Source organism: Podarcis raffonei, chromosome 5 (genome assembly GCF_027172205.1).
Source record: "Podarcis raffonei isolate rPodRaf1 chromosome 5, rPodRaf1.pri, whole genome shotgun sequence".
Classification (NCBI taxonomy): Eukaryota; Metazoa; Chordata; class Lepidosauria; order Squamata; family Lacertidae; genus Podarcis; species Podarcis raffonei.
In genome coordinates, this window is record NC_070606.1 from 62,746,814 (window position 1) to 62,760,278 (window position 13,465).

Below are 13,465 nucleotides of genomic sequence, written 5' to 3' on the forward strand. Positions count from 1 at the left end.
ATGGGTGAACAAACAAGCTTATTACATCACCCTTTGTAATGATTTCAATTATGTAATTCATAGAAAACATGCTGAATGTTGCTGTGCCTTCCTTCTCCCTGAACTACTTCTAGTCACCATGTACAGAATTCAGAATGTTTTCTTGGCACCAGGCAGTACAAACCAATTGTCTGAAAAGGAATCACACAGATCACTCCAATACAACCCCTTAACAAGACCAACCTTCTTAGGGGAAAACACCCCTACACTCTCCAGGAAAACATCCTGGGGTTTAACTGGGGGTTTAACTGGGAGTGGCTACGTGACAAAGGAAGAAAGAAAAGAAAGAATTTAAATGTGCAATATGCCAAAATAAATCATTATCATAAACATATGAATCAAAGTGTTCTACTATAAACTGTTCTAGTAATCATATGTAAATTTTGAGAAATGAAATAAAGACCTAAGGAACTAACATTCATGTTCCTTGCTAGAGTGTTGAGTTCCCCACTCCTTGCTACCTTCTGAAATATGTTGTGCTATTGGACCTGTAATAATTTCGCACATACCCAGGAGAACAGGGGTTGATAAACTGTATTAGAATCAGGACAAGGCTTCTTTTGGCTCTGCCTGAGCATAACTAATATGATGTAAGAAGACTAGTTCTAGGCAGTTGGGTTATAGGGTTGTACAAACACCATTAGTTCTACTTCTTGCCTCCCTATGCTGTTGGGTGGGGAAAGTGCTATCAAACAGTCCTCTTTTCGTGTTCACTGTACTGAAGAAAAACACCTTTAACATATCTATGTGTTTTAATAGCAAGAGACTTTGATTTAAAATATCAATGAATGAAGAGAGAATATGCATTCATAGAGTTCTTGGTCCTCCAGCAACTAGAGTGGACTGTTAGTGGGGATTAGACACATGCATAGAAGATGGGTCTATCAATGACTATTAACCATGAAGGCTAAATGGGACCCTGATGTTTGGAGGCAAGATGCCACTGACAACTGGTTGCTGAATATCTGTCATGCTCTCCTTGTGGGCTCCCTTGTGCCATCTTGTTGGCCACTGAGTAGATGGATCTCTTCTTATGTTCTTATGAATAAGGGAGTACCCCCAAGTGTAATTACTCAGCAGGACAGGCCTAATTCTGTTTCTTTCAAGCAGCCCAATGGAAACAGAAACAAGCTACTGCTGGATCTTCTAATAGAAATTTAATATGGTCTATTGCTAGATGAGTACTAATTGTGTAGCAGCAGCAGCAGACCATTCAGAAAGGGGAAAAACATTCATTCAAAATGCTAATGAAAACATCTATGCATCACCAAAGCCTCAGGTGGAGTTTTGTCTCTATATTTAATTGATATATATATATATATATATTTCGCCATTAGCAGATATCAAATTGCAATTGAGCACAGTGGAAGAGGCAGAAAAAGAACCCTACCTTTTTAGGTGAAAATACTCCCAGTGTACCACCATCTTCTCTCATAGCCACTCCCATTTCTGCAAGCAAAGCTTCCCTGGAAAACACCAAAGGATGCAACTAGAACTTAAACAAGTCTGCCAAGGCCTGGATCTTGTAGCATTCAGAAAGAGACTGCACCATGCTCTCTAAACAAAATTGATGGTAACAGATGTAAATCATTAAAATGCTGGTCTTGGGGAAGTATTGATGTTGGAGAAGGATAAACAGGGGTGAGTGGAATAGTAGCAACGGTAAGTGTTAACAGCAGGCTCTGAGGCACAGAAAGAGCCATGCTTTTAGAGGAAACATGTGATGAAATGAAAGATGAGCCCTCTTCACTTGGCTTTCTACTGAACTTGATGGGGCAGGGAGAGATTTCTTGCACTCCAACATGCACCATGCATTTTTCAAAAAGTAACATATGAAATGGTTCTTCCTGGTCCAACAATTCTCAGCCTCTCAGGATCTTTAGTTATCATAAATGGGGAGTCTATGAGCTGAAACAGCCTCCATGTGGCAATTGCTCCTCATGATGACTTTAACACATGGCTCTCTGCCAATACATGGAGTGTTTCTTTGTTATACTGAGGCCATACTGTGAAGAATCAAATTGCAAACCACATAGACTCAGGTGTGAACTTTTTATATGAATATACCACACCAGACTGATAGCTTGACTCCTACCTCTCCATACGAATTGCTTCTGTCCTGCGCAGCTTTTCTTCCCATGTTTCATTCAGCTCAGCAATGATCTTCTCAGTTTCCTGCAGTGGGAAAGTTGAACATAAAACATTGAACTAGGAATATATTGCCTGCAATGCATTATGCAGAGCTTATCAACCTTTCTCTAGGGCGGGGATGGTAAATCTGTGGCCCTCCTGTTTTGCTGAACTAAAACTCCCATCATCCCCAATCAATGGCCATGCTGGCTGGGGTTGATGGGAGCTGGAGTTCAAGAACTTCTGGAGGGCTTCAGATTCCCTGTCCAGGATGCAACAATCATTACAACTTTATTCCACGACTGGAATATGCACAGTGCACATTCACTTTTGACCTGATCATAGTTAAGAGGTGGCTTCAGATTCTTTCCAACATTATCTGAACAAGGTTATAATATTTAAAGGCAACACCGGAGACTAACAATTTCTGTCTCTGCTATGGTCTCTTTCTACCAAGTTTCCCCCCATCAATAGCCCTGTAGTACAAATATGGCATGCATGGTCTTGGCTCTTACCTTCAGTCTCTCAATGGCTTCTTCACTACCTGGAGCAAACATGATGCGTTCGTGGAGACTGGAGACCGAAGCAGCTCGGCTGGACAAGGCTGAGAGTGAGGAGGACGGGCTCATTCCTACCAAGGCATTGGTCACTGTGGAGAGATTGTCATGGCGTTGACTCATATCTGCCACTCTACGATTATCATTATTGTTCTGAAAGTCGGACATGTCTAAGGGGTTCGGGAGGGGAGAAAGAAGAGGGAAAGACACAAAGACAAGAAGGAAGGAAAAGATAGAGAAAAGAAATGCAGTTGGGAAATAGCAACATGATGCAATGAGGAGAAAGGTAGAAATTCAACGAAGAGATACACAGACAATAATGTGGGTATAGGTGCCAGGGCAGGAGCCTAACATCAGCTTATCTTAAGTCTCACTTTGCTCATGCCTGTGCCTTGGGGGAAATGGACAGCTTACTGAAGATCTTGTCTACAACCAGTGTGGACCCCTTCTCCTCTAGCATCATAGGCAGGGGATAGAAAAATTCCTGGATAACATGTCCATTAAGGCCATGCAGGAGAAGATTTCAGGACAGATGGGATCTGGAGTTTAACAAAATCTGGAAGGTCATGGGATCCCTACCCCTGCAACACATGTTCTAGATATGTAATATAGACATCTGCTCTCAGATAAAGGTTGGATCTTTGGCTGGTGTCAAATGCTCCAAAGCTTCCTGTCATTCCACATCTGTTGCATCATTACTATTGATAAAAACCAGAAAAGGCCCCAAAATGAAGAGCACAGAATAAATAAACTTTTTGGGTCTAACAGGAAAATTCAAACACTGTTGAAACAGGTAAAATTAGTATCAGCGTTTTTTACATCCAAGGGTATTGCATGTTAACAACACATTAGTTTTATGAGGTTCATGTCCAAACTAAAACAAATAAATGTTTCCAGCAAAAGTTTAGTGTTTTAAGAGTTAGTGTTAGCATAATATTAATGAGCCCAAGAGCTTGAATTTAGAACCAAGTGTTCAACTTTCCATCTGTTTGTGAAGCTCAGAATGGAAGTGTTGCTTGAAAAAGCAGGACCATAGACACGGCATCTTCCCTATATGGCTCAAAATAGTCATTGAGTATCAGCCATTTCGGTCAAAACTCAAAGAAAAAAGGGAAAGTAGGAGGTTAGCTGTTGGGAATTCTCAAGGAATTTCTTGTTCATTCATCTAGATCAGGATAAGATGGCTGATGTTTCAGTTTTTTGGGCATCATCTAAGATTAGGACAAAAGCTGTGCATATTCAGAGACTCTGAAATGAGTGACCTTCCTGCTCAAAGAAGTCCCCTTCTAATTTTTACCTTTTCACTGCATTTTAACAAGGAATAGGAAACTGAAAGAGTCCAGGGCATGCATCTTTGTAATGCCAAAAAGGCCAAACATACCTGAGATGCATGAAATCCAGGAGAAAACTCTGAGAGTTTTACATGATGTAAATCTCATTTTCTGCTTCCCTAAACATTATAAACAACAATAACCAGGAACACCTTTCTCAGACTGTCCAGGTAAATCTTTTTGCAGCAATGTATAACGCTCTGGCCTTGCAATACAGTTGTCCTCTCCTCTGCAGCTAAATTATCAGCCTCCGTTCAGAGGCCTAGCTAGCAGAGGCCTAGCATGGGGGGGGGGTTGCTGTCGCCCCGGGCATGGTTTTGGGGGGCGGAGTGCCCTCCTGCTGGTCATGATCTGTTGCATCCTTCTCAAGCACTCTCCAGCAGGACGAAGCCAAAGGAGAAGGAAACAGCTCAGGCGTCCTGCGAGCCCTGAGCTGATCACAAAAGGAGCACGGGGTTGGCGCTTGCCTGTTGCCTCCTTCTCAGAGGCCCTCCACCTGGAGCGCACCTGAGAAGGGTGAAACAGCTCAGGCATCCTGCAAGCTCAGTGCTGAGCATTGGAAAAGCAAAGCTCCCCCTCTCCAATGCTGGGATCCAAGGCTGTGAGCCGGCCGCGCCTCCAAGCATTGGAGATACTGGAATGATCCAGGGCGGCGAGGTCACCCAGAAGGAACATGGCAGCTCAGGCACCCTGCAGGTCCCGTGCTGCCTGCAAAAGCAATGTGGGATTGGCACATGGAGCTGCTTTGTCTCTCCGGTGAGGAGAACGCAGTTGCTTCGGTGGCACGCCCCACCTTCATGGCGCGGCGCTCTCTCTCTGGCGTGTGCCCACCAGCCCCGGGGTTCCGCCGCCGCTGGCTAGCCAACACAGCCTGGCAACCAGGCATCACTCTCACACCATTACAAAACTTTGTCTGCTTCCCCCATCCCCCACCCTTACAAAATCTCTTTGAGTATGGAGAGCCAAGACTATGGCTCTTGAGTAAAGAGCAGAGTAAATATTGATGCACTATTTCCCGAGGCTATGTTTTAGAAAAGGGCATTGGCAAACAGGTTGGTAACTCAGCATAATTGTTAAATTAGTAACAACATCAGAAATCCAGGTGTAATCAGGTGAGCAGCACTGTTAACTACTCTGATTTGGGTTGGATTTCTGGTTCAATAAATCATATGTTCAATATGTTTAATAATATAAATAGATGTCTTGGGCTTTGTTCAGCAGATGGGTGGAGGGAAGGCAGAACCTGTGCAATCCGGGGGGGGGGGCAGGCCCAGTTGGGTTTTTAATGCATGGACACTGGGTGGTTTCTGAGAATATACAAGCCCTAGAAAATTTGGTTCGCCTGCCTGTGGTTTAAATGGGTGTTTTAGATCAGAGCGTAGGCTGCACTGCTCACAAACAAGGCACAGACTGCAGCGCCTTTTAACATGCCAGCAAAAGCCAGTTCATTCTGTCACACCCATCAGCCAATTAACTATTCCAGCAACATTCCTAACAGGTACAACCATACAATCAGCAGGAAGGCCAAATAGGATCACCAGTAACAACTGTGCCACCTGTGGCCTGAAGCAGATACCTTAGTTTCCTTCCTCCTTCCTCCTTCCCTCTCCCACCCAGAACATATTCGTTAGACCCAGTCCCAGCAGAAGCAGAAGCAGCAACAGCAGCAAAAGCAGCAGGAAACACAGTTACAGCATAGAGAAAGGAAACCTCAAGAGCATAGACTGCCCAGAAGATTTTAGCAGGAAAAGTTTCCTGGATAATAAGATTGTGAAAGACAAAGTCAAGGTATGGTGAAGAGCTGCAGGACCTCCAACTAAGGATGCAGGGCAAAATGGCCTGGAGGAGGTATAGATTGTGAAGTTTATTTTGTCTATGGGTCCATGTGTCAGTCAAGCCCAGAAAAGATCTCATTACAGGATTCTCAGGGTTTGGGATAGATCTTCTCCAGTTGTGAGGAGCAGTCTCACACCTGGGCCTCTTCATGGGAAGAAAGACCATTTCTATGGAACAAGGTTATAATTAGAGTGCAGGACTCAGCACAGCAATCTCTCATTGGTGCTGTTGAAAGCAGTGGGTGCCCATCAAGGTTATGTTTAACATGGTGACTGGATTATCGCTGATGCTTCTTTTTCCCCTCCTCCCTACAGGAGACTGTATGAATATCAGGTTGGGGAGCTATGAAGGCAACCATGTTCCCAATAGCCTTGCTGAACTGTACTTGGGGAACTGTCTCCTTTCTCATGCTGTAGTTATGTTCCTTAGCTATGACTGAGCCTGTCAGAAGCAGAGAAGCACACAAAATATCAGCAATGGGGAATACACACATTTGGGTCCTCCTGGAACAGGATTGGCTAAGAGAGATAGGAGAAGGGTGCGGGGGGAAGACAAAGAAAACAAGAGTAGGTTTATCTCATAGGTATAAAGAAACAACACCTGAGGGCCTTTCCACATTACCAGAAACCTGGAATTTGTTCTTTTGTACAGTATGCCATGTATTTCCATAGTGCAGGATAGGAGTCAGACTGACTGCAAGGGGATAGTCTTCTGTCAAACTAGTTTAAATGGGAAGATGTGTAATCACCTTTTCAGGAGCACACAACATCCAAGCTAATATAGGGGTGTGGAAAATGAAACTAAAATGCTAACAAAATGGTGGTTTTCAGCAATGACACAGTCACCGTCCAATAAAGGAGACATGAAACTTATAAGCCCACCTTCTCTGCAGCACTTACTCGCTGTAGGTGGTAGATTACATCTTCCTAGCATCAAAATACTGCTGTTTGATTGCTGTGGGATAAAGAAACCAAAATCCCTACATCTCACAACAAATGTGCTATCTGGGAGAAAGACATCTGGATCCCCTGCATCAACTGAACTTTTTTATTGCTCAATTTATATTATTGGCAGGAAAGGCCCTGAGATGCATATCCTTCACGTCAAACTATTTCTCCCTCATTCACAGCGTAGGAAGCTACCACAGCAATATAATGTGGTGACACAATTCTCCCAAGTCAGACAGGAGGAGAACTGAAATACTGCTATGATCCTGTGCAGTGGTGTCCCCCCCCCCTAAAAAAATGTTTAGGGGTACTCTCATTTTCCTACTCATATTGAAATACTGCCCCTCAATGAGGCCAAACTTAGATTCACAAAATGTTTAGGGGTATGCGTACCCCTGCGTACCCCCAGAAAGAAAGCACTGATTCTATGACTGGGCCTGTAAAAAGCTATGGGTCATGTAGAGGGATGTGCCTGAAACCAGGTGTGCAAAGACGGATAATACTTTTAGGGAATCAGGAGGAAACAATGGGGAAGGAAAAGATAAGCAAGTCCAGTAACAGAGCTGCCTTGGGGTCATTTTCCATATTACCTCCATCTGGCAGGTGTGACAACACAGTGAGCTATTCATTTGCAGTAGCTCCATACTTAGATTGAGCAATTGTCACCATGTGAGAGCACATCTTTTGTTCAACAGTTTGTAGTGACACAGCCATTGTATGCAATGACTTAGCTTCCACATGGTGGCTATGACATGTGACCTGACCCTTATACCTTCTTATTGTCACTTTGCAGTAGGGCAGGAGGGCAGGAGGGCTATCAAGCAGAAAGGGAAACCACACAGAGGGTGGATCTTGTTCTATTCAAGGTGGGGATAAATGCCAGTCCCAGTCCAATGTGTAGAAATGTAACATACTGTCAATGATGTCTCCCAGGCCCTGGGCGTACAGCAGGTCTCTCAGGCGAGCCACTTCATCCTTCAGTTCTCTGATCAGTTTGTTGTTAGGATCCTCATTAATGACGGCATTGCATCTGATCTGCTTAGCTCGGTCAGCATACCTGTAGGAGCAAGATTCATTCTGGGTAAACTAGGAAGGGCTGCTGACAGTGCCATACTGTGTGGCTTCTATGGAAGCACACTGAGGTGAGCTTCCTCATTCAGTCTCAGAAAACCCTCCCAAACTCAGAAAATAGCTCAGTTAATTCCAGTCCAATTCTGAGTTATACAAGACCTCGTTCCACACTCCGTTTTGGTAACCAAGGACACAGAGAGATCAATTCTTTCACACATCACCCTGGTGAGCCTCCAACCCCACACCCCTTCCGTCTACCTACCTGCCCACCTGCCTCCATCACTACACACACACAACACACACATGCCCCCAAGCTGGAGAAAAACATTCAGGGCCATGCCACTTTTTTATTTTATTTGCAGATTTGTAAATTGCTTCATAACCCAAAGTTACAAAAATGGTGTATAATAAAATAAGATAAAATACCAATACAAATGAAATATTTGAGGTAAGAACTGAAAACTGCCAATATTATTACTTCTACCAGGAAATACAAAATATGATTACACCGCTAGTATAGTAGAGAGATTCTGTAGGGCCCTGGATAGGGGAGCATACTGGGACTTTCCCGGCCTCTACTGCACTCTAAGAGAATCGCCAGCAGAGCTCTTTAGAGTGGTGAACCAGCTGGCCCAGACCTGGGTTGTATCACTGAAAACAGACCAGTCACTAGTCTGCTGTGAGAGATTTGTGGACTACTTTGAGGGCAGAATCACTCAGATCCACGCTGAGCTTGATGCCACAATTGGTCTGACTCCATTGGAGGTCCCCGGAGCACCATCGAATGACACCTTGTGGGATTGGTTTCAGTTGCTGCAGCCTGAGGATCTGGCCTCCTCAGACACATCAATAAAGCATCTTAGTCTGGCAGTCTGAATCGAGAGGGGTTGCTCACAAGTGAACAGGGATGTTTCATCCCTCTTATGTGGAGTCAAGCTGATAATAATAGCACAGTGAAATCCCTGAAGGACAACGGTACGGACGAAGAAGCGGTGGAACCTCAGACTGTTCCTGTGGCAACAACATTAGTTAACAGCAAAGCATATTCATTGCCTTCCATAGGAAGGAGCTCTGCTACACTATTAGCAAAGAACTGTGGTGATGTTATTAATGGTGGAAATAGGATGTTAGGAGGAGAACATACATGGATACCTTCATTCAACTTTATTTGCATAGCTCCTACAATAAAATCAGGCTGTTTTTTCACCATGTGAATTTTCTTCCTGCTTGATGTATCTGATCAGGGTGTATCAGCAAGTTTTTCCAGGCTCCAAAAGGACATATTCACCACTGCTGTTATTGTGAAACTACTGTGGGTTAATCAAGTGACCAAAGTGGCAGTAAGTTAATATACGCTCAGTGCTTTTCTGTGGAAACAACTTGAAATTGTTGTGATATGAACATTATATGCAAACCTGCATTTCCAGACTTGAAGAATCCAGATTTTCCATTAATTTTTTTTTTTACTTCATATTCCCAAAATAATCCACTGGAAAAAAAGAGTTCTTGTTTACTCAGTATCCAAACATGTTTTCCTCCTGGAACATCTTGAGAGTAGTCTCATACAAACAACATAGTCTAATTTCAAAAGGGGAATCTTTTACCCCTTGGCCCCATTCAGAGTGTGAGAAAACTTGCATGAGACCTACCTTAAGGTGCTGAGAGTCTCATCATAGTTGATGTCAGCTGGACTGAGAGCAGCAACCATAGCAGTCCGAGAGTTACCACCTGCCCAGGAAATTAACACAGAAAAACAGTGTCTGGTACAAATATAAAATTATATACCACATCTCTCCTTTGGCTCCCTTCCTTTCCTTTCTAACACTCTTCCTGTATATCTATTATTTCACTCTCATGTTCACCATTTCATTTTGCCCACAAGGTATGAGCAAACAATAAAACTGCCCCAAGCACCATGAAAGCCTCATCAGTCACCCAAACGTTGTGCGAGTTGGAGAAAAATTGGGCACTAGCAATGCACTATCCATGCTTGACCATATTGATGCAATGAAATTTCTGGCAATGGTGCTGCTTATTGGAGTGTTACCCACCCCTCCAATAGAAGGAGTCTTACAATAAACAACCTGCAGGGTCACTGCCAAGAAATCAGAGATTAAGGATAGATCTAAGATAAGTCATGAGAACAAAGTACCTAGATTTTCTCGGAGCAGCCAGGTAAGTACAGAATCCCGATATGGAATAAAGTCTGTTTTTTTCTTCTTCTTATTCTACAGGGAGGACAGAACACAACAATTAAACATACACTTCTGATTCTGAAAGTGTTTCCCAATCCAAGGAAGACAGAACATTAAGCATATGTACACCCCTGTTCTTTGAATCCATGTACATAGTACCCAGAATTCACTTGTTTCTTCTGAAATTCTGCATTTTGTTGCAGTTTCTCCAAAGCCAGTTTCACTCTGAATTCAGCACTGTTTGAGTGGTCAATCCCAGGTACACTCATATGCAGTGGAATTGTTTCCTGGGGGTGGTCCTACATGACTGATGACAGGGGGCAATATATCGTGAAGGAGCCCCCCACTTCCCACCCACTGCCTATCCTCAGCACAGAAATAAGCCCCACTGAATCCATGGCAAGTGTGTTAGGATCTAGGTCATTTTATGGGGTGGGAGATAACAATGGGCTGGATCTGTCTCTTCTCGATCATTTTGATTATTTAAGGTTCCAACTACCAGGAGAAACAAAGCTGAGAACTTCAGGCAGGCCCCATGAAACACATGGGAAAACACCTTTGCCTCTCTTGCTAACACCACCCCTGCTCTCTGCACAAGAGCCCATTAGTTGCATCAGCTGCAGCCGACCAGAAAAGAATATGGTTGGCTTATTAAAAAGTTACATGGAGTAGCCATGGAGTAGGGGGGCAGAACTGACCTGATTGGCCAGTTAATTAAGTATTTCTATTGTTTTACTTAACGGGGGGGGGGCAACTGCCCCCCTGCCCCCCTCCCTTGAATACACCCATGCATGGAAGGAAGACAAGTATGTGTGTGTATGTGTAGACCAGGGGTCTGCAACCTTTAAGACAAAAAGAGCCACTTGGACCCGTTTCCGAAGAAAAAAAAATGGGAGCCGCAAAACTCGTCATTATAAAAATAACTTTTTTGTCACTTTTTTATTATTTCTTTGTTTGACCCCTCAGAATTACTCCTCCTCATAGAAATAAACGTTAAATTAACAAGTTACCTTTTTGTGTGTGTGTGTTCTTCACTCCCCTTCAAAACAGTGACCAGCGTACATGCCCCCTTTCAATTCAGTGACCAGCGTACATGCCCCTTACAATGTAGCGGGCGGGTGGGAAGGTGACGTCGGGACGGTACATGACTAACGCACGCACCGCCCCCATGCGACGTCACAGCCAGTACAGCGCCCGCCACAGTGGGGAGTGTCGGGGCGCACAATGCGCCTCCTCCCCTCGCTAGTATCTGCCCCGGAGCCGCGGCAAAGGTGTAAAAGAGCCACATGCGGCTCCGGAGCCGCGGGTTGCTGACCCCTGGTGTAGACAAAGGAGGGGATAGAAATGCTAACAAAGACTTAGCATGTCAAGTCTGTGATGTGCTCATATAGTCTTTTCCTCTCTTGCTTGGAAGTAAATTCCATTAGTGTCGTACCTTGGAAGTCGAACACAATCCAGTCCGAAAGTCTGTTCGACTTCCAAAACGTTCGACTTCCAAAGCACAGCTTCTGATTAGCTGCAGGAAGCTCCTGCAGCCAATCGGAAGCTCCGTCGGACATTTGGCTTCTGAAAGAACGTTCGAAAACCAGAACACTCACTTCCGGTTTTCGACTGTTTGGGAGCCAGAACATTCGACTCCCAAGGCATTCGGGAGCCGAGTTACGACTGTACATCTGGAAGATGTATAGGATTGTAGCTGCAGCCACAAGAAGATGTGGGCCTCCACAAAACCAATAGGCAAAGTTGAAGCCCTTTGTTGCAGGCACCCACAATCTTTGGCATGAGGTGGCACCTATGTCTCCAAGCTAGTTATGGAAGAGAACAAGGGAGATCAGCTCATTCCTATAACCCCCTCCAAAGCACAGGTATTATTTACCTTATTTGGTCCTGAATCCTGGGGGGAAAAACAAAGATACTGATTAGAGTTGCATAAACATGTATTACCAAAATGGGTCAAATAAAAGAACAATTGGATTTGGGGACTAACTGAAATAAGAAAATGGGACCAACATCCTGACTTCTCACAAGCCAGATATAATACCCACATGCCCAGATGGAGAGCATTTGCGATGCAACCCTAACCTAGTTCTGTGCAAATGGAAGGGGTCAGGATAAGGTGCAGGGAACTCTCTGACAACTTCCACTGGTGAGGAGAGCTCTGTACTCAGTGTGGCAGTGTGTTCTCTCTGGCCATCCGTAAAGTGTGGGAATGCCCTGAGACAGAAAATTTGGGGGCAGGGCGATCCAAAGTCCTGAAGATATCCCAACCAATCCTGAGGCCTCTCTGCTGTGCCAGCCTCAAGCTGGTGTAGCAAGAGACATATTCTGACCTAGTCAGCACAAGCAGCAGAGTTTGGGAAGCAGTGGTTGCTCCACCTTGATACTCCCCAACCTAGTCTTATGCTATGCCCATCACGGTTCAGAGATAAGGTTCATAGAATTATAGTGGTGTGGAAGATAGGGTGCTAGACTTGACAAAATAAGGAGCATATGTCAACCATAGAAAGGTTTTCTCCCGCTAAGATCCATTCCTGAAATGTTCAGACCTTTCAGTTCAAATCAACTACATCTTGTATGATTAAGAGCTGCCAGAATGTTTTCAAACAAAAATAACTATTCTTTACAGATATTGTTCTCTGGCATTTTAATTTTTAAAGAGACAATTAACAAAAATGTCCTGTCTTTGTTTTGTTTTTCACATAACATTTTTGGACATTAGACTTAATTTTAGAAACTTAAATGTATTGGAAATTTCCTGTTTTGATTATCACATTCCCTCCCCCCCCCACCCAAAAAGCACATAAGGAGACGGGGGCTAAAAAAAAAAAGCCTAATTGCACATGCATATCTTCCACAAACTGAAACACAGGGCATCTCCCAAACTTTATTCCTCTTCTCTCAGGCCTTTGGCTAATTAAACAAGCTGTGGCCTTTTAAACTGTAGAGGGGAGAATATTGCTTTTGTTTGTTATTATGGTATGCATTTTTGTGTTTTTATACTATAAACTGCCCTGTGATCCTCAGATGATAGTATAGAAATAATAATAATAATAATAATAATAATAATAATAATAATAATAATAATAATAAAGATTCATAGCTGCTCCAGGGGCCAAATGGCTGAGCAATTCTAGTGAAGCACTGCAGAGTGTGTATTGAGAGTTGTAAACTCTGTATATAAACTCACAACTATCAATCCTTACCATCTCAGCCAGAGCAGAAATCACCTTCCCTAGCGTAGTGAGTGATTTATTGATGTTTGCTCCTTCCTGTAAGAACAAGACAATCCTTATTTGGAGCAACTAATTCCAACACAAACTTTTCACAAAGAAATTTCAACCGATGAGGACATTCTGCTT

At 43.7% G+C, this 13,465-nt stretch overlaps 1 protein-coding gene across 30 annotated transcripts in view; it reads right to left on the bottom strand.

The window, feature by feature from the left end:
* KIF1A (kinesin family member 1A) overlaps positions 1–13,465 on the bottom strand; it is a 111,089-nt gene that overhangs the window by 58,122 nt on the left and 39,502 nt on the right. For 11 of the 30 annotated variants that reach the window (XM_053389705.1, XM_053389699.1, XM_053389706.1 and 8 more), the window contains exons 9-17: positions 13,310–13,375; positions 11,983–12,000; positions 10,064–10,139; positions 9,561–9,639; positions 7,755–7,897; positions 6,385–6,411; positions 2,685–2,896; positions 2,135–2,214; positions 1,430–1,505 (exon numbers count right to left, since the gene is read on the bottom strand). In XM_053389705.1, the coding sequence (XP_053245680.1) occupies positions 1,430–1,505; positions 2,135–2,214; positions 2,685–2,896; positions 6,385–6,411; positions 7,755–7,897; positions 9,561–9,639; positions 10,064–10,139; positions 11,983–12,000; positions 13,310–13,375 (777 nt within the window). The remainder of the gene's footprint in view (positions 1–1,429; positions 1,506–2,134; positions 2,215–2,684; positions 2,897–6,384; positions 6,412–7,754; positions 7,898–9,560; positions 9,640–10,063; positions 10,140–11,982; positions 12,001–13,309; positions 13,376–13,465) is intronic. The other 19 variants (XM_053389712.1, XM_053389716.1, XM_053389714.1 and 16 more) reach the window with 3 other exon arrangements.